The sequence below is a fragment of the Prionailurus viverrinus genome, chromosome D4, assembly GCF_022837055.1.
Source record: "Prionailurus viverrinus isolate Anna chromosome D4, UM_Priviv_1.0, whole genome shotgun sequence".
NCBI lineage: Eukaryota > Metazoa > Chordata > Mammalia > Carnivora > Felidae > Prionailurus > Prionailurus viverrinus.
This window is the reverse complement of record NC_062573.1, coordinates 87323819-87343357: the sequence shown is the minus strand read 5'-3', so window position 1 is coordinate 87343357 and position 19539 is coordinate 87323819. Positions and strand designations below refer to the sequence as shown.

At 50.1% G+C, this 19539-nt stretch overlaps 1 protein-coding gene across 4 annotated transcripts in view; it reads right to left on the bottom strand.

Annotated features, from left to right (window-relative positions):
* IPPK (inositol-pentakisphosphate 2-kinase) overlaps positions 1–19539 on the bottom strand; it is a 48536-nt gene that overhangs the window by 16622 nt on the left and 12375 nt on the right. For all 4 annotated transcript variants that reach the window (XR_007146437.1, XM_047830868.1, XM_047830869.1 and 1 more), the window contains 7 exons: positions 18940–19061; positions 17768–17857; positions 9803–9861; positions 9318–9390; positions 2332–2611; positions 1061–1211; positions 384–486 (listed from right to left, as the gene is read on the bottom strand). Coding sequence is in view for 3 of the 4 variants with exons in the window: in XM_047830868.1 (XP_047686824.1) it covers positions 384–486; positions 1061–1211; positions 2332–2611; positions 9318–9390; positions 9803–9861; positions 17768–17857; positions 18940–19061 (878 nt within the window). In the remaining variant the exon portion in view is untranslated. The remainder of the gene's footprint in view (positions 1–383; positions 487–1060; positions 1212–2331; positions 2612–9317; positions 9391–9802; positions 9862–17767; positions 17858–18939; positions 19062–19539) is intronic.

Here is a 19539-nt window from a genome sequence, read left to right as displayed (position 1 = left end):
GAGGGCACTGAAAGTAAAGACGCTTTCTCCTATGCAGGTTCAGTGAGCCTCAAAGTCCCTCGGCAGGACCAGGCCTCCTCCTGGGGACATCCTCCCAGGCTGCCCTTGGCCCGAGTTCTGGGGAGGGATGCCACCCACACACGGCCACAGGGCTGGGGCTGGGTGGCCTGGAGCCAACAGGAAGAACGGAAATCCTCCCTGAAAGCTGACGTGTCACCTTCCCCAGGCCACCTGGGGGACACTCAGCCCCCCTTTTTTTTAATCCCAGTTTTTCTGCTTTAACCACCAGGGACAGGTAATGGAAAACCACATGTCTTAGGAAAGCCCCAAGCTAGTGTGAAGAACCTAAGGAGCACACAGCGTTTCCAGAAGGGTCCGCCCACCTTCGTCAGTGCAAAGGCCACTGTCCCGTCGTCCTCGGTGGAAAGATCAAGCAACTTCTGGTAAAACGCTTCATCATAAGGCCCATCTATTTGCAATGTTTTTCTGAAGGAGAAAGCGCAAAAAACAGGATGGCAAAGCTGCCCGGAAACGGTTTCTGAAACTGCTAACGATCTAACAATCACACATCTGCCTTTAAAGAACACCTAGAAGACCCACCTCTTCCTGACACTAAACATCATTCTGAAGCGTTAGTTTTAAACAGAACGTGCAAGACCAGAACCAGGAAGCCCAGGCTGTCTCCTGCTGTGACAAATGGCATCCAGTCAGAGACGCTAGTGAGGGGTGGCGGCTGGGGAGACAGGGGGTCCAGATCCGGGAATACCGCAGCCCAGCCACAAGCCTGTGGCACCGACCCGGGAGACCCCCCTGGAGGGAGGGCGGCCAGGTGGCAGGAGCGGCCGGGCGGCTGTGGAGCAGCACTGCCCCCTGCAGGCTCCGCCGACTCAGGACAGGACTGCCAGCCAGCCCTGCTCCTGCCACAGGAACCGAACCCCAGGCTGGGCGGGCAGTCCTCCCATTAGGATGACCCCTTTCCCCCAGCCCCGTCTTCCCCTCAGGAAAGCTCGGGGCCCACTCAGCCTAGGCAGCACAGGGGTGCCAAGGGCCTGGGCCTCACCTCTCCTCAGGAAACTCCTCCAGGTACCGCTCAACCCGCCGGTACAGAGGGTAGAGGCCTTCGATGTCCAGCAGGTCCAACATCTGCACCTGGAGGGTTTTGTACAGAAGACAGCCCTTCGGTAACCCCGAGCACTCCGGGGCGCTTTTTCCTACCAAGAACATCGGGAAAACAAGAGGTTTACCGTCAAGGATGGAACACAGCCTGGGGACAGGCTACACCCTGCCTCACAGAACTGCTGGGGCACGGGGCCGGGCACCACAGACCAGCAGGGGCCCCGTGTCTCCTGCTTCTCCCTGTCCAGGGCCTCCAAGTCCACACCCCAGCCCAGGTCTCAGTGCAGAGACGGCCCTCAAGTTAGATGAGCCAAGCACAAAATTTAAAGTGACCACACCGTCATCACATCTGCACAACTGTGTCTGCGGGGCCCCGAACCACAACCCAGGCTGATGGGCGGGTGGCCACACAGGATGGCGGTCAAAGCTGCCACTGATACCCGCAGCAGGGAGTGGTCATCGTGGTCAGTGTGGACGCGAGGTCCATCCCACAAGCGAGCGTTCTTGGGTCCCTGCCGTGCAGCAGGTGCTGTGAGGCCTGGGAAGTCGGGGTCCCGGCCCATCTCTCAGCCTTCTAAGGAGCAGCCGTGTCCCAGGAACAAACACCAGGATGGGTCTGAGTCCTTGCAGGGGGAGCTGCAGCCGTGTGCAGTACTGACACCCTGACCTCCCGGCTCCTGGCTGTGGCTCTCCCACACGCCGCAGGCCGGACGTATGGAGCCCACCAGCAGGCGGCAAAGGGACAAACGAGGATCCCATGAACATTCACAGCAAAAGCCCAAACCACCCACGGGGCGGCCTCAAAGCCGGGACACCCACTGAGTCACAGTTGGGCCCCCCGCCCCACCCGCAAGGGCCTTGAGCTGTGGGACCCTGACCCTCTGAGCCCCAGTTCTCCACCAGCCACAGAAAACCTACCCTTCCAGGGTGGCAACCACGAGACGGGAGACTGTAGGAAAGCCCCTGACAAACCAGAGGACGCACAGACACAGGGGGCGATGTTTTCAGGGAAAACCCTACAGCCCAAACGTGTACCGCAACTTAAAAACCCAGATAAAAGATGAGACGGCGGGGAGGTCTCCCCACGGGGGCTGGGGGGCTTTGGGGGGCCCCGACGGGGCCCAGGCTGCTCCCACAAGTGCTCCGTGAAGCCAGGCAGGACCCTGGCAGGATGCACCACACGCTCTGCCCGCCCCTACACCCAGCGTGGCCTACCTTGGTGGCGCAGGCTCCTGCCGTAAGGGCTGGCTTCACAGACACGAGGGCCCTGCAGGCCTGGCCCCAGCCTCAGGGCGCCGGCCCGGCCCTTTTCAGAGTCGCTCAGCAGCACCCGTGTGATAACACGCACCAGCTCCCGGATCACGGCACCTGTGCAGTGGGGCCCGCCAGCCAGGCCGTTGGACGGGAAGAAGAACGGCTTCAGGTGGTGTGCAAGCTCGCTCCAGTCGGCCACGGGACTGCGGGCGTCTTTGCAGCCATAAATCAGCTCACCATTCTTTAGGCGGAGAGAGAGACAGGACGGTGTCAACTCCACAGGCTGGGGCGAAATACCTCTGTCCCTGCCCACTGAGCAGGTAAAGGGACTTGACCCCCTACCTGTCTCTGTCTGGGTTTCCCAGACCCACCTTCACACACCATGTCACTGACCAAGAGTCAAACCCCATTAGAACACGAAAAAGAAAACGTTCTCAAAAAGTGAGGACCGGCCTGGCCTGAGACACAAAGCCTCCGGAGAACGTGCACTACGCGGGGCCTCAGGCAACCTCAGCCCTAGGCCCAAACTCCCAAAGACCCCGGCCTGTCGCTCGAGAAGCCACGTGATGCCCATGCTACTGGGGGACACACAGACTTCTCAGCCAGTGTGGACGTCAGTCCTGTCCTCTGCAGGGCAGGTGAGGCTGCCAGTGTCATTAGTGTGGAGAGTTTCATCTTCAAGGCCATCCAGCCTTTTAAAACCAAGTCTAGCAAAGAATCCCCCATGGCACCACACTCCCAGGGCTGTGAGCAGGGGTGCCCAGCAGGCTGACCCTGTGACCCGTGAGCCACAGCTAACCCAGGGGAGTGACCGACTCCTTGCCCCTGGTTCCCACATAGGAGAGACGGGGCGGTCAGCAGCCTTCACACGGTCCCCAGTGGCCCCTTGATACACCCTGCGGCCCTCTCCCACTGCAAAGGCGAAGTAGCCGCACATCCCCTACAAGAGTAAGGTGTAAAAGACGCTGTGGCTTCCCTCCCATGCCTCCCCTCAAACCACACAGCCACGCTGAGCAGCCCCTCGTGCCCCCCGCGGCCAGAAACCAAGGTGCCATCCTAGAAGCACGGTCTTGGGCCCTGGCCAAGCCATCAGAGGACACAGCCTCCAGAAGGCCGAGATATCGAAGGGCCAAGCCATAAAATGGGACACAGCCCCCAGAGGGCCGAGCCATCAGAGGGGACACAGCCCCCAGAGGGCCGAGCCAGAGCCAGCTGTGCTGCTCGATTCCAGGCCCCAGAAACCATGAGAGACGGTATGTGACTGTTACGCAGTGGAGAATACAAAGCAGGGTAGTCACAGCTCTGTCCTCAGGTGGCAGAGGAGAATCAACCCGGCCCAGGAGGCGTGGACAGGGCATTCCTCCCTCATCAAGCTCGGGGGTTCAGTGGCGCACAGTGCCTCCACTGGGTGTCCTGTCACACATCCAAGCTCAGAGGTACGGACATCTGAGTAAGAGGCACACAGCTGAGGCCCCTGCTGGCCATGGGGCCAGGGGAACCCTCATGAGACGACTGACCCTGGACATGGGCCCTGCTGCAGGAAGAAGGCAAAGGGTACGCAGGAGTCCCTGGGGGGAGTGGACCACAATGAAGCGCTAAGCAAAACCAGGCCCTGGGGACTGCAGCCAAGAGGTGGGCCCAGGGCTCGGCCCACAGTCCAGGACAAGAGCCACCTCAGCCCCCGCACAGCTGCCCTTCTCCAGGCCTGTGAGCAGCTGAGTGACTGCTGGACAGTGGAAAGCCTCTTCTCCCCAGTGTCTAAAATCTATACAAGTACAGCCACTCAAGGACATCATGTGACCTTCCCTGGAGCGCCACTGCCCTGGGCTCCACGACAAAGCTGCATGTCCCCCACGTCTCACAAGCGTCCAGTGTGGGGGTGGATACAGCCACAGCTGTGGAGTCGGGCCAACGGGGAGGCGGCTCCCACAGCAGGCAACGGGGCACACCTGAACTTGAGAACCAAAGCCTGACTCACAAGCAGCGATGGCACTTGCAGTGATGGGCTTCACTGCTCCTGGTATTATCTTAAAAAGCCATGCTGGGGGCACCTCGGGGGCTCAGCTGGTTAAGCATCCAACTCTTGGTTTTAGCTCGAGTCATGACCTCATGGTTCGTGGGATCAAGCCCCACATCGGGCTCTGTGCTGACAGCCTGGAGCCTGCTTGGGATTCTCTCTCTGTCTCCCTCTATCCATCCCCTGCTTGTGCTCTTTGTCTCAAAATAAATAAGTAAACGTTAAAAAAAAAAAAAAAAAAAAAGCCATTCTGTGTCCCTTCTCTTAATCTCACTCTTTTGGAACTATTATCGCAACCCCTGTGTTGTTTCCACTCTGATTTTGGCAAAAGCAAGCCCTCCAGGCCCCGCCCCACAGCAGGGGCCAAGCCACTCCCCTCGCTGCGGGCCCAGCAGGCAAGCACAGTCAGAAAAGGGTCCACCGGGAAAAATACTAGCCTCACTGAAGGTTCCAGATTGTTCCAAATCAATCCGCAGCTGAAGGAGAATTTATCTTTAGGCTTTAAATATGAAATTCCTTCAGTCTCTGTAAGAATTAAAAATAAGAACTGAGGAGGAGTTAAGATGGCAGAGGAGAAGCAGGGGGACCCTGGGCTTTCCTCGTCCCTCAAACACAACCATATTGAGGCCAGGTCACTTGGAAAACCCAGGAAAATCCATCTGCAGAATGGCAGAATGATCCCCACGGTTGGAGGAGACAGCTTAGCAGGTGTGAGGTGCGTGGACAGTCCCCTTCCTAGAGTACTGTTGGAACAGGGTATATTGCCTCCCTAAGGGCAAAAGACCCTGCAGGCACCAGCCAAAGACCTTTTCTCAGCAGGAGACAGAGGCACACCCAGAGGGAACATGAGCCTTGATGCTTTTAGCAGTGCTACACCACAAATTCAGCACGTTGTGCAGGCGTGGGTCTTTCTTGGGGACAAAGGGCTTCAGACACAACACACAGAGGCTCTACTCTGGAGGAGGGGCGAGGATCCACGTGGTGCCAAGTCCTCTAACATTTCGGGTTTTGAATCCCCGAAGCACACCAAAGAAGAAACACGGGAGAGCTGTGGCGCACAGGGAGCTGACTGCCTTCGCTACTCTGTGACGGCTGCCTGAACAGTGGGGGAGTATGAGAATCCGTCTGGGGACGAGAGATTGGGATGGCGCCACTTTCCCTTCAACAACACGGCAGGACTTCGGAGAGCCACGGAGAGGCCCCCAGTGGAGGCGGGACCTGCTCACAGCAGACACCGTCCCCTGTCCCCGTCAACTGCTTATCTACTGGGCCAAGACTCTGAGCCAGCACAGTGGGCCTCTCCTCCAGAAGATCAGTACAGCCAGCCCCCTGATGCACCAAGTGTACTGAAAATCGAGTGCTTTAAAATGACACCTGCAGGGGCGCCTGGGTGGCTCAGCCGGTTAAGCGTCCGACTTGGGCTCAGGTCATGATCTCACAGTTTGTGAGTTCGAGCCCCGCGTCGGGCTCTATGCTGACAGCTTAGAGCCTGGAGCCTGCTTCAAATTCTGTGTCTCCCTCTTTCTCTGCCCCTCCCCCATTCATGCTCTGTCTCTCCTTCAAAAATAAATAAAAACATTTAAAAAAATTTTTTTAATTTAAATGATACCTGCAGTTTTTGTTTTTTGTTTTTCCTATTGGAATCAGCCTCATAGTTTCTGGGGTTTGTTTTTTTTTATCATTTCCTTCTATTTATTTTGTGGATCAGTCTTTTTAATTCTTTTTTCTTTTTTAATGTTTGTTTATTTTTGAGAGAGACAGACAGACAGACAGAACACAAGCAGGGAGGGGCAGAGAGAAGGAGACACAGAATCCTTAAGTAGGCACCAGGCCTGTGAGCTGTCAGCACAGAACCTGATGTGGGGCTTGAACTCACAAACTGCAAGATCATGACCTGAGCTGAAGTTGGAGCTTAACCGACTGAGCCACCCAGACGTCCCTCCTTTCTTTTTCTTTGGAATCAGCTTTATAGTTTTCTGTTTTTTTACTCCCTTTCCTTTTCTTTTTTTGGGATCAGGGTTTTATTTTTTTTCTCCTTTTTTCCTAGCTTACTTCAACAAACGAATCAAAGCACACCTAGTTAAAGGTCCAAACACTCCCCCACGGCAAGCAAGGGGGAGCTCTGCAGAGCACTGACCAGCGGGAAAGAGCAGCCAAAACACAAGAGCACAAGGTACACAGCACACACCAGAAACCCCTCCTGAACTGCAAAGCCCTGGACAGTGTATGACCCCTTTAACACAGCGGTACTCTCTGGTGCAGGAAACATAGCAAGCTTTTAAAACACGCAAAAACAGAAACTTAGCCAAATGAGGAATTCTCCCCTAAAGAAAGGTCAAGAAGAAATCACAACCAGGGACTTACTCAAAACGGATATAAGCAACATAACTGAACAAGAATTCAGAACAACAGTCATAAGACTACGAGCTGGGCTTGAAAGAAGCGAAGAAGACACCAGAGAAACTCTTGCTGCAGAAATCAAAGGCCTGAGACCCATTCAGGATGAAATTAAAAAATGCCATAACTGAGATGTAAAACAAACTAGATACATTGACAGTGAGGCTAGAAGAAGCAGGGGAGAGACCAGGTGAAATAGAAAATAAAAACAAAATCATGGAAAATGATGCAGGTGACAAAAGGAAATTACTAAATCACAAGGGGAGAATGAAAGAACTAAGTGATTCAATGAAGTGAAACAATACCCATATCACAGGAGTCCCACAAGAAGAGACAGGAAAAAGGGGCAGAAGGTTTATCTGAATAAATTATACCCGAGAACTTCCCTAATCTGGGGGGTGGAAACAGGCATCCAAGTCCAAGAGGCACAGAGAACTCCCTTCAAAATCAACAGAAACGGTTCAACACCAAGACATATCATAGTGACACTGGCAAAATACAAAGATAAAGAAAGAATTCTGAAAGCAGCAAGGGGCAAATGGGCCTTAACCTACAAGGGTAGACACATAAGGGTAGCAGCAGACCTGTCCACTGAAACTTGGCAGGCCAGAAGGGACTGGCAGGAAATAGTCAATGTGCTGAATAGGAAAAATATGCAGCCAAGAACCCTTTATCCAGCAAGGCTGTCATTAGGAACAGAAGGAGAGATCAAGGCTTTCCCAGACAAACAAAAACTGAAGGAGTTCATGACCACTCCACCAGCCCTGCAGGAAATTTTAAGGGGAACTCTCTCAGTGGAGAAAAAGAAAGAAAAAAAAAAAAAAGACCAAAGCAGCAAAGGCTACAAACGACCAGAGACTATCACCAGAAACACCAAATCTACAGATAACACGATGGCACTAAATTCGTATTATGCAGGGCCCGAATGTCCATCAACTGATGAATGGATATATACATACATACACAGAGTGGAATACTATTTGGTGACCAAAAACAATGAAATCTTGCCATTTCCAATGAGGCAGATGGAGCTAGAAAGTGTTACGTTAAGCAAAGTAAGTCAGGCAGAAAATGACAAATATCTTATGATTTCACTCGTGGAATTTAAGGAACATAACAGATGAACATAGGGGAAGGGAAGAAAAAATAAAAACAGAGAGGGAAACAAACCATAAGAGACTCTTAAGGGGCACCTGAGTGGCTCAGTTGGTTAAGCATCAGACTTCGGCTCAGGTCATGATCTCACAGTTCATGAATTCAAGCCCCACATCAGGCTCTCTGCTGTCAGCTCAGAGCCTGCTTTGGGTCTTCTGTCTCCCTCTGTCTCTCAAAAATAAATAAACATTACAAAAAGAGAGAAACTCTTAAATATAGAGAGCAAACAGGGTTGCCGGAGGGGAGGTGGGTGGAGGATGGGCCGGGTGGGTGACAGGCATTGAGGAGGGCACTTGTGATGAGCACTGGGTGCCATATGTAAGTGATGAATCACTGGGATCTACTGAAACCAATACTACACTGTATGTTAGCTAACTCGAATTTAAATAAATAAATTTTAAACAAACAAAAAAGAATTGATTGTGAAATCTGTCCTCTTTTTCTGGATTCAGGAAGGTGGAGGCAGACGGGGTGAACGCAGTTCACTGGGACCACATTTCTGAGCCAGATGGGAAAAAGCTCGTCACACAGGCTCCCCGCCCGCCCAAGCCCGCTGAGGGGCATGCAGTGCACAGAGCAGCACCATCCACGTGGAGCGGGACACAGAGGGCACAAGGCCGCCCACATACGACAGCCCTGCTTCTCCACACACATCCAGTGCTCGCGAGCCTGGACCCCTGGACTCTCGCACACACATAACACCAATGAGGACATCCCCGGGGCTGGGGGCAGGATGAGGAGGAAGGGAGATGACGAGGAGGACCTGAGGGGACACATTTCCAACACAGGCCACACTGAGCTCTCCTCCAGATCTGGGCCAGTCCTGCTCCCACCCCCTCCACGGAGGCCCCGACTCCTGCCAGCAGGTGACCCCGGGGCCTCAGGGAGCCCGCAGATGGCCGTGCCTGTGCTGATGGCGAGGGCTCCGTGTGCAGAAACCTTCCCCCACCCAGCCAGGATGCGGGGTGATGAGCCACAGGACTTTGAGAACTCACCGACTGACAAGACCTGGGAATTAGAAGTTCCCTGAATGATCCACGAGCAAAAGCACAGGTGTGGCCACCCCATCAGAGATGCACAGAGGTACCCCAGGGACACAGCCCAACGGAGTCAGGGCCATCCTCATCCAGGAACCAGAGTTGGGCCCAAGGCCGCCCAGTGCTCAAGGAGCTAAAGTCTCACACTCCAGGGGTCACAGGATGCCACACCTGTGGAACGAGGCTCGGAAAAAGGACCGCAGGACTTTGCCACGGCAGCCCCAGCCCAGACACCCTCACCTGCAAGGTCACAGAGGCGATGCACCACGGGTTCACTCAACCCAGTTTGGACTCCCACTGGCCCCACTGCTCAAGCGCCTGGAAACAGAAGCTACTCTTACCTTAAATATCTTTAAGTTGTTCTGAGCTTCCTGTAACAAGCTCTTCAAAGCAAAGTGCATTCTCTGTTCATTCCTACGACGAGAAGACACTACTGATAGGACTGCAAGCCGCCTGTGGCTCAGGGGCCCTGACTCGGGACATGGGCCTGGGGGCGGCTGCCAGGAACCTCAGGCTCTGTGGGTCAAGGAGCCACATCCCCCCAGCCGTCCTCGGGGAGGCTCCCCATCACTGCCCCCCGTGCCCACCCCACTCTCTAGCCCTTCCTGGTGGTAACATCTCCCCAGCCACCTCCTCCCAAAGGTCACCCGAAGAGGCAACTCCCGGACAGGAACCCAGACAAGAACCGGGAGCCCTGCCCAGCCCCCCGCCCCACCACCGCAGAGCACGCCCCCCCTGCCCACCCCACCCCCACCCCTCACAGAACACACCCCACCACCACCCCCATGGAAGGTGACATAGGGACAAAGGAGAAGTGTTCTCTTACCCTGAGTAGAGATCGAGGGGGCAGTATTTACTTATCTGCTTCCACTTCCCGGTTGCCACCTGTTAAGAAAGCGCCAAGCGGTGTCAGCGACTGACGGGAGAGCTGAGGTGAGCACAAGGGTGCTGAAGGTCACCACCTCCAGGTGCGCACCAGCACTAGTGGGGGCGGGGCCTGGCTCCAACCCCAGGAAACCCCAGCCCTCCATGGGAGCAGGGCAGCTGGCAGCAAGCACCTTTCCAAAACGACCAACCAGTCTCACAAAACGGTCGGGCTCAATTCTGGCCATCGGATGAACAAATCTTTAAACTTGTAATATTCAGGAAGAGGAGGGTATGGCCAACAAGCAACTTCACGTTGCTGGGGAAAAGACAAATCGGCACAACCTTTTGAAAGTCAAGTCGCTGGTTTCCGTCAAATTTTAAATGTGGGTATCCCCAGACTTTGGCAAACCTATGAATGTCACCAGGTCGGGGACGTTCAGTGCAGCCTAACTGTAACAGCGAGGTCTGGAAACAACTTTGCAGTGCATGCATCCGCTCTCACGGGCCAGGACACAGAAAGCCACTTGATACGTGAAGGAATGGGTAGATGACATCCAGCTAACAGAAGAGGTAAAGGTAAAACTCGCCAACGTTTATTCAAGGAAAAAAGCAATTCAGGTGAGTGGAAGTGATGTCACTTTACCTAAAAAGAAAAAAAGGAAAGAAAAAGAAGTGCATCCACAGGTCACATCCAGATGCGCACTGGAAAAGCCTTGAAGGACACACAAGAAATAAATCCCCAGGATGAAGAGAAAGAAGCAGAGCGACTGCATATGCTGAGCCCCCATATTCGCTTCGTGAAAGTACGCATGTCCACATGTGAGCGGGCACATGCTAGAAAACATGTGGGGAAAGGCATCGTCTCAGGCCCCCAGGACAGTATGTACATTTGCGTTGGCAGAAGTGTGGAAGGATGTGCCAACTAACAACGCGGGTTACCTCTGGGAAACCGGGTGACCTAATTGCTACAGTTCCATACTGAATCAGTTAGATGAACAAAGAAAAAAATAGCTCTTAAAAATGAACGGTGACAATGAACACCATCTCCCAAAGGGAGTGGCTCACATACCTTCTTTTCCCTAAGAGACTAGAAAGTTACAACAACACAAAGAAAAGATGGGGTGAGTCAGCAAAAAATGGTGGTGGTAAAGACCTCTGGAAATTCTCTCCTCTATAAGGGCAATGAGAAAACTGGCAAAAACTGTCAGAATCAAAACTTTCAGAACTCTGAAAATTAGCCAAAGGCTTGCAACAATCTAGGGAGCGTTTATTCAAGAAAAATGGCCAAATCTAAGAACACTGAGCTTTGTGGCATTTTTTTTTTTTTAACTTTTTTTTCAATGTTTATTTTTGACAGACAGAGACAGAGTGCGAGTGGGGGAGGAGCAGACAGAGAGGGAGACACAGAATCCAAAGCAGGCTCCAGGCCCTGAGCTGTCAGCACAGAGCCTGACGCGGGGCTCGAACTCACAGACTGTGAGATCATGACCTGAGCTGAAGTCGGCACCTAACCGACTGAGCCACCCAGGCGCCCCAGCTTTGTGGCATTTTTAGTGCTCTATTCCCAACCCTCTCTCCAGCTCCAAGGAAACCCTAAAAACCAACAACCCCAATCCTGGTGAAAAGGAAGTCTGGCAGCCAGCAGGGGGGCTGAACAGGGCAGGAGTTTCTCCAAAGCCTCATGCCCAAAGAATGGTCATTATATGACCCATCTCTGGGACTCCCATCTTCATTACCTCAGAGCCGAGCAGGTGCAGAAGGGGCGTCCTCCCAGGGGCATTTGTGAAGCACGGTTTCACTGCACAGCTACCTGAGAGAGTGGTAACAGTCATGGCAAACAATCAGGCTTAGCCTAATGCTAAAATGGAAAAGCTGAATGATGAGATGTACACAGGGCTCTAGAAGGCCATGCGCAGGCTCTAGAAAGACCTTCAAAGGCCCTCGCTTTCTGTTGATCTGAGGCTCTGAGGAACTGAAGGCTGAGTACAGCTGCAACTGCCATGCTGAGTGGTGATGGCGGTCCCTGCGTGCGTGCGGAGCCCCTCGGCAAAGACTGCTTGGTTCCAGGCATTCAAGAAAATCTTAGTGCCGAAAGATCGTCAACCAAGAGCTCTTCATCTATAAAACTATCCTTTGGAATGAAGGAGTGATTCAGACACTGCCAGGCAAACAAGAACTGGAAAAAAAAATTGTTGTTAGCTAACCTGCCCTACAAGAAATACTTAAAGGGAACCCTTCAGGCTGCAATGAAAGGGCACTAAACAGTAACTTGAATCCACGTGAAGAAATAAAGAGCACCAGTAAAGGAACTACACAGGCAGGTAAACAGAGAAGACCATGAATTTGTTTGGAACTTTTTTATCCCATCTCCTCGAAAGAATGTCCGCCACACGGTAGGAGGCAATCGTTAGGAATCTGCAGTAACAAGCACGCTATGTACGAAGACTAACTTGTAAGGGGGAAGCCAACAAAGCTAGGAGGAGCAGAGCCTTCGTACACCAGTGAGATTAACTGGTATTAACTGAGCTAGACTGTTCAGCTTAAGGTGTTCAAGTAATGAGTGACAAGACAGAAAAGTAACAACAAAACAGAAGACTTGAACCACACTATAAACCAACTAGACCTCACAAACATCTATAGGACACTCTACCCAACAACAGCAGATACACATTCTCATCAAGCAAACATGGAACATTCTCAGGGAGACATGAAGTCATGCAAACGTTCTCCAGACTTGGTGGAATAAAATTAGAAATCAATAGCAAAAAAAAAAAAAAAAAAAGAGAAATTCACAAATACAAGAAATCTAAACACATTCCTAATCATCAAAGAAGAAATCAACAGGAAAACCAGAAAATTGAGATAGAATGAAAATGCAACATACCAAAATTTATGGGAGGCAGAGAGCAGTGCTTACGTGGAAATTTATACTTGTAAACACCTATATGAAAAAGAAGAAAAATCTCAAATCAATAACCCAATTTTCTACGCAAACTAGAAAAATAAGGCCAACCTAAATCCAATGCAGACAGAAGGAAGGAAATAGTAAAGATGAGAGCAGAGACAGATGAAATGGAGAACAGGGAGAAAAATGAAGAAAGTGAACAAAACCAAAAGTTGTTTCTCTGAAAAGATCAACAATTACTATAATCCTTTCGCCGGATCAAGAAAAATGACTACAAACAGAAATAAAAGAAAGGATGTTACTTAACCTTGCAGAAATAAAAAAAGAATTTTACAAGAATACTATGAACAAATCAGATGAAATGCACAAATTCTTAGAAACACACCAAAATTGAGTCAGGAAGAAAGAGAATCTAAACAGAATAGTAAGAGTGGCACTAAATCGGCAACCAAAAATCTTCTGACAAAGGAAAACCCAGAACCAGATGGCTTCACTAGTGAATTCTCACCAAATGATTACAGAAGAATCAACACCAACACTGAAACTCTTACAAAAAACTAAAGAGTAAAGAGAAGGAAACGCTTCCTAACTCATTCTATGAAGCCAGTTATCACCCTACCAAAACCAGACAAAACATCACCAGAAAAGAATACTTCAGGCCAATTATCTCTTAAGAAAAAATCCTCAACAAAAACTAACCTAATTTAGCAGCATATTAAAGGAATCATACACCTATAATGAAGTGAGATTTATCCCAGAAATACAAGGACGGTTCAGCATACGCAACCATAAGAGGCCACATTAACAGAAAGAATAGCACACTTCCTGGTCTTCTCAGTTGACACAGGGCAAAATCTAACATTCTTTCACGATTCACAAAAAAAGGGGGGGCAAAAAAACTCAAAAAGAACACCTATGGCCAACGCACAGAGAACATCACACTCAGTAGTGAAAAACTGAAAGCTTCTGCCTAAGATCAGGAACAAGATAAGGATGTCCACTCTTGTTTCTATACAAAATTGTACTGCAAATTCTAACCTGGGCAATTAGGGAAGAAAATCAAAGAGCATCCAGATTGGAAAGAATGAAGTAAAACTATCCTTATTTGCAGATGATCTAATCACACATACAGAAAACCCTGAGAAACCACCACCACCACCACCACCAAAAAAAACAAAAAAAACAAAAAAAAAACAAAAAAACCCAGAGCAAATAAACAAGTTCATCAAGGGTGACAGGATAAGGTATCAATATACAAAAAAACAACTGCATTTCTCCCCTCACGCCCATTAGAATGGCTACTATCAAACACAGACAAAAAGGGTCAGTGAGTGTGCGGGGAAAGTGGAACTCTCAGGTACCGTGGTAGGAACGTAAAATTGCACAGCCGCAGTAGACAACAGCGTGGTGGTTCCATGTAATTACAACCGGAACCACCACATGACCAAAAATTCTACTTCTGGATACACCCTCAGAAGAATTGAAAGCAGAATCTCCAAGAGATATTTACACACCCACGTTCACAGGAGCACTGTTCACAAGAGCCAAAAGGCAGAAGCAACCCAGTGTGTGTCACTAGAGGAACAGATTAAAGATGTGGTGTATACATTCAAGGGACTATTATTCAGCCTTAAAAGGGAAGGAAATTCCGACATACTTTACAACATGGATGAACCTTGAGGACCTAAGTGAAATGAATCAGTCACGAAAGAACAAATACTGTATATAATTCCACTTACGCAGAGTAGCCACAGCGGTGAAATTCAGAGACAGAAACTAGGATGGCAGCTGCTGGGAGCTGAGGAAAGGAAGAAGTGTGAGTGATTTAATGAGGACAGAGTTTCAGTTTGGGAAGATGAAAAGGTTCTGGAGACGACGGTGGTGACGGTTGCACAACAATGTACCTTAATGATTAAGATGGTAAATTTTATGTGTATCCTACTACAATTCAAAATATATATATATATATATTTAAAAAACCAATTATATTTCTACGCAATAAACAACCTGAAAACGAAATTTAAAAAAAAAACATTTACAACAGCATCCAAAATAATAAAATACTTAGGAATAAATTTAACAAAACAAGTATAAGGCTTACACGCTGAAAACTATGAAGTATCACTGCACGAAATTAAAGACCTAACCAAATGGAAAAACATCCCGTGTTCATAGAACATCAATACTGTTAAATCAAGGTGGTGATACCTCCCAAATTGATCTGCAATTCGATAGAATCCCTAAAAAAACTCCCAGCTGGTTTATTTGAGGAAAGTAAGAAGCTAAAGGCATCTAAATTGGAGGAAAAAAAAAAAACCTCTCTTCACAGATGGCAAGATCCTACACATAGAAAATTCTAAAGAATCTGTAAGAAAGACACTCAGCAAAGTTGCTGGGTACAAGATCAACATACAAAGATTAGTTGTGCTTCTATATGCCAGCAATAAACAACCTGAAAATGAAATTAAAGAAGCAATTCCATTTACGACCATACTTAACAACATCCTAAAAGAATATCTAGAAGTAAATTTAACCAAAGTGGTAAAAGACTTGCACGCTGAAAGCTACAAAACATTGCTGGAAGAAATTCTGAAAGACCTAAGTAAGTGGAAAGACAACCTGTGTTGGCGGACTGTAAGTCTGAATGTTGCACTGCCCCAAGTGATCTACAGGTTCCTGCAATTTCTGTCAAAATTCCAAGTCTTTTTTTGCAGAAATGAAAAATCCAATCCTCAAATTCAGATGCGACTCTAAGGAGTCCCAAAAAGCCAAAACAATCTTGAAAGAGAAGAACAAAGCTGGAGGACTCGGACTTCCTGATTTTAAAACTGACTACAGTGGAGAAACGGGAACCCTCTTGCACTGTTGGTGGGAATGCAAACTGGTGCAGCCACTCTGGAAAACACTTGGAGTTTCCTCAAAAAATTAAAAATAGATCTACCCTATGACCCAGCAATAGCACCGCTAGGAATTTACCCAAAGGATACAGAAGTGCTGATGCACAGGGGCACTTGTACCCCAATGTTTACAGCAGCACTTTCAACAATAGCCAAATGATGGAAAGAGCCGAAATGTCCATCAATGGATGAACGGATAAAGAAATCGTGGTTTATATACACAACGGCATACTACTTGGCAATGAGAAAGAATGAAATCTGGCCTTTTGTAGCAATGTGGATGGAACTGGAGAGTGTTATGCTAAGTGAATAAGTCAGGCAGAGAAAGACAGATCACATATGTTTTCACTCATATGTGGATCCTGAGAAACTTAACCGAAGACCAGAGGGGAGGGAAGGGTGGGAGGAGTTACAGAGAGGGAAGGAGGCAAACCATAACAGACTCTTAAATACTGAGAACAAACTGAGGGTGGATGCGGGGTGGGGCAGAGGGGAAAGTGGGTGATGGGCATTGAGGAGGGCACCTCTTGGGATGAGCACTGGGTGTTGTATGGAAACCAATTTGACAATAAATTATATATAAAAAATAAAAACTGAAAACAAAAATAAAGTCTTTAGCGGCACTTAAAAGAAAAAGAACTTAAGAAAACTGACTACAAAGCTACAGAAAAAAAAAAAAAAAAGTGTCATAGTGGCAGAAGGACAGACATATAGGCCACTGGAACAAAACGGAGAGCCCAGAACTAAACCACCACATTTACAGCCAAAAGATCTTCAATAAGGAAGCCAAGACCATTCAGTGGAAAAAGGGCAGTCCTTTCAACAAGTGGTGCTGGGAAAACTGGAATTAAATGCAAAAGAAAACTGGACGCTTACCTCACTCCATGTATAAAAATTAACAAAAAATCGATCAAAACCTTAGAGCAAAAGCTTCGTGACCTTGAATTAGACAATGATTTGACTATGACACCAAAAGCACAGGCAACAAAGAAAAAACAACATATACTTTAGTGAAATTAAAAATTTTTGTACATCAGAGGATGTTATCGACAGGGTGTAAAGACAACGGACAGAATGGGAAAAGATACTTGCTGATCACATATCTGATAAAAAAATTAATATCCAAAATATATACAGAACCCCTAAAACTCAACAACAAAAAAATAACCTGATTCAAAAATGGGCAAAGGACTTGAACCAATGGATCTCAAAAGAAGACGTACAAATGGCCAACGAGCACATAAAAGATGTGCAACATCACTACCCGTTAGGGAAACGCAGGGGAAACCACAGTGAGGTACCGCTTCGTACCCTGAGGATTTCCTACAATCACAAGCAAGCACTGAAGATGTGCTGAAGATGTGGAGAAACTGGAACCTTCAGATGTTGCTGGTGGGAATACAAAATAGTGTGAGAGCCATGGGAAATAGCTCGACATGTGCTCGAAACACTTGCTCCAGAAATTTCTCTCAGACCCAGCAATTCAACCCAGAAGAACTGAAAGCAGTGACTCAAACACGAACATGCACGCGCACGTTCACAGCGGCCAGCACTATTCACAACAGCCGGAGGGTAGAAACAACCCACATGTCCATCCGGAGATGAATGATAAACGAGGTGTCCCCAGACAGCGGAACGGTGTTCAACCGCGCCACAATGTGGACGAGCCTCAAAACCGTGCCACTCAGGGGAAGAAGCCAGTCACGGGAGGCCACCGGGTATGGGATTCCATCTACAGGAAATGTCCAGGGCACGTGCACAAGGGCAGGTGTTGGCCGGGGGCCGGCGGGACAGGGGCCTTAGGGAGTGACTGCTAACAGGGACACGATTCTTTGTGAACTCATGAAATTATTCTGGAATTCGAATAATGACAGCAGTGCCCTCATGCGAACTTACTAAAACCCACCGAAGTATACACTTCACGTGGGTGAACTGAAGATATGTGAACTATACCTCGATTTGAAACAAAGCGAACACGAACTACTCGCAACAGAAAAAGTAAATCAGATCAGAAGTATCTGTTTTTCCACTCGTCGGGCGACTCCGGGGGGTCCCACCATGGGGCCAGCGCCCCCACCCGAGGCTCTGTGCACAGAGGCCGTGGGCCGGCCGCGCTTCTCACCTTGAGGTGCTGGTGCATGCAGTAACGGCACACTTTGTGCTTCACCTCGTGCGTAACGTCACCGGAGAAAGGAATAAACCCACATTTTGGCTGCAAAATAAAAAGGAAGAAAAAACTGTTCAGGGACAAATCACATACCTTTCAGGGGACAAGATAATGGAGCGTGGTGCCCGGGAGAATCAGGTATCACACCCCCCAGAGTCGCTATTGTCCACGACCCCGTGGGGAGCAGACACCTCCCTCGTCACATCAACAGCTCTGCCGCCAAAGAATCCGAGGCCAGAACCCTCACTGGGGAGGCCAGAGCTGCCTCAATCGCTGACCAGACGGACAAAGTATAACACACCGTGACACGAGGTGACAGCCATGCCTGGAGGAACGGGTCTGCCCCAGCTCCCACCCAGAGGAACCCTCGCTCCCACTGCCCCAGCTCCCACCCAGCTCCTAACAGTGGAACCCTTGCTCCCTCAGACAAGACGGAGCGAACGGGAAGCCCCTTGGACAACTGGGAAGCTCCCAGGACATCTGCAACACTGGCTGCCTTTCAAAACCACAGTTCCAGGGCAGGACTGTCAGGACTCAGTGTCGGGACTCAGAAGGCTGGCTGTCATCTGAGACCCTGGGATGCTCACCCTCTGAAGGGACAAGCAGAGCAGCCAGGGTGACCCCAAAGGCCCCGCCACAGAGGTTCAGAGAAAGGAGACAAAACGATGGCCTGGGACACCCAGGAGGCTTCCCTAGGGACACGTGGGCGCACTGGGCAGCAGAGATGAAGCCAGGGCCTGGCCCTTCTCCAGGGGTCATGGCCCTCTGCTGGGCGCACAGACCAGGGCTCTGAAAGTCACGCAGGCTTCTGTGCCTCTTCCTTCTGGTGGCCACCGGCCAGGGCCTGCCCCCGGCTGGCTCCATGTCCCAGCAGCAGGCACGGGCCCACATCTGAAGGCCTGGCCAGTGAGGAGAACCGGAGCAGCAAGGCACAGGTGACAGACGTCAGGAGTGGGACACAAGCCGAATGCACGGAGTTGGGGGTTGGGAAGAGGCCACGAGGCCTGTGGGGGGTGACCTCAGGAGCTTCTGTCGCAAAGCACGCCCCAGGCAGGCGGCCCGCACATTTACAACCTGGACCCCTGTTCCCTCCCCTCCCCGACCAGTTCCCCTCGATAAAAGTTCACCTTGATCTCTACACACAGAATCGGCCGGTGCTCAACAAAACGGTAAGTCTGAAGTCGGGCTAAATTGGGGAGGCACAACGCATAGCCACTGAGAGTGTCCAGGTCCTTGTCACAGCGGGATTCTGAAAGACAGAGCCGGGAAAAGACCGGAGGATCAGCACAGAATAGATGAGACAGCCCATAGCAACTCGGTGGACTCCTGGGAGGAAGGGCCGGCCCTGCCCAAGAGAGGCCTTGGCCTCGGACTCCTGGGAGACCATTGAAGCTTCATGCCATCCTGCCTGAGGAGTGTCCGTGCTTATCTGGGACTTCACCTCCAGGCTGCTGCCACTCCTCCGGTGTGTGGTCACACCTTGTTACCAGGAGAAACAGGCACTGTGCACCCAAGTCGCACAAGCAGGACGCCTGGGAGTTCGTGCTGGGTCTCTCAGATGGCCGTCTGGGTGTGACCGAGTCCCTCAGTGCGTGAAGTCGTAGCCATGAGGACAACAGGAAGCTCCAGGTCCTTCTAGCGAATCATCAGACCTGGGGTTGTCCTGGGAGCCCCCGAAGGTGCAAGCATCCTCAGAGGTAGGGGTGGTCTTGGGGACCACACCATCT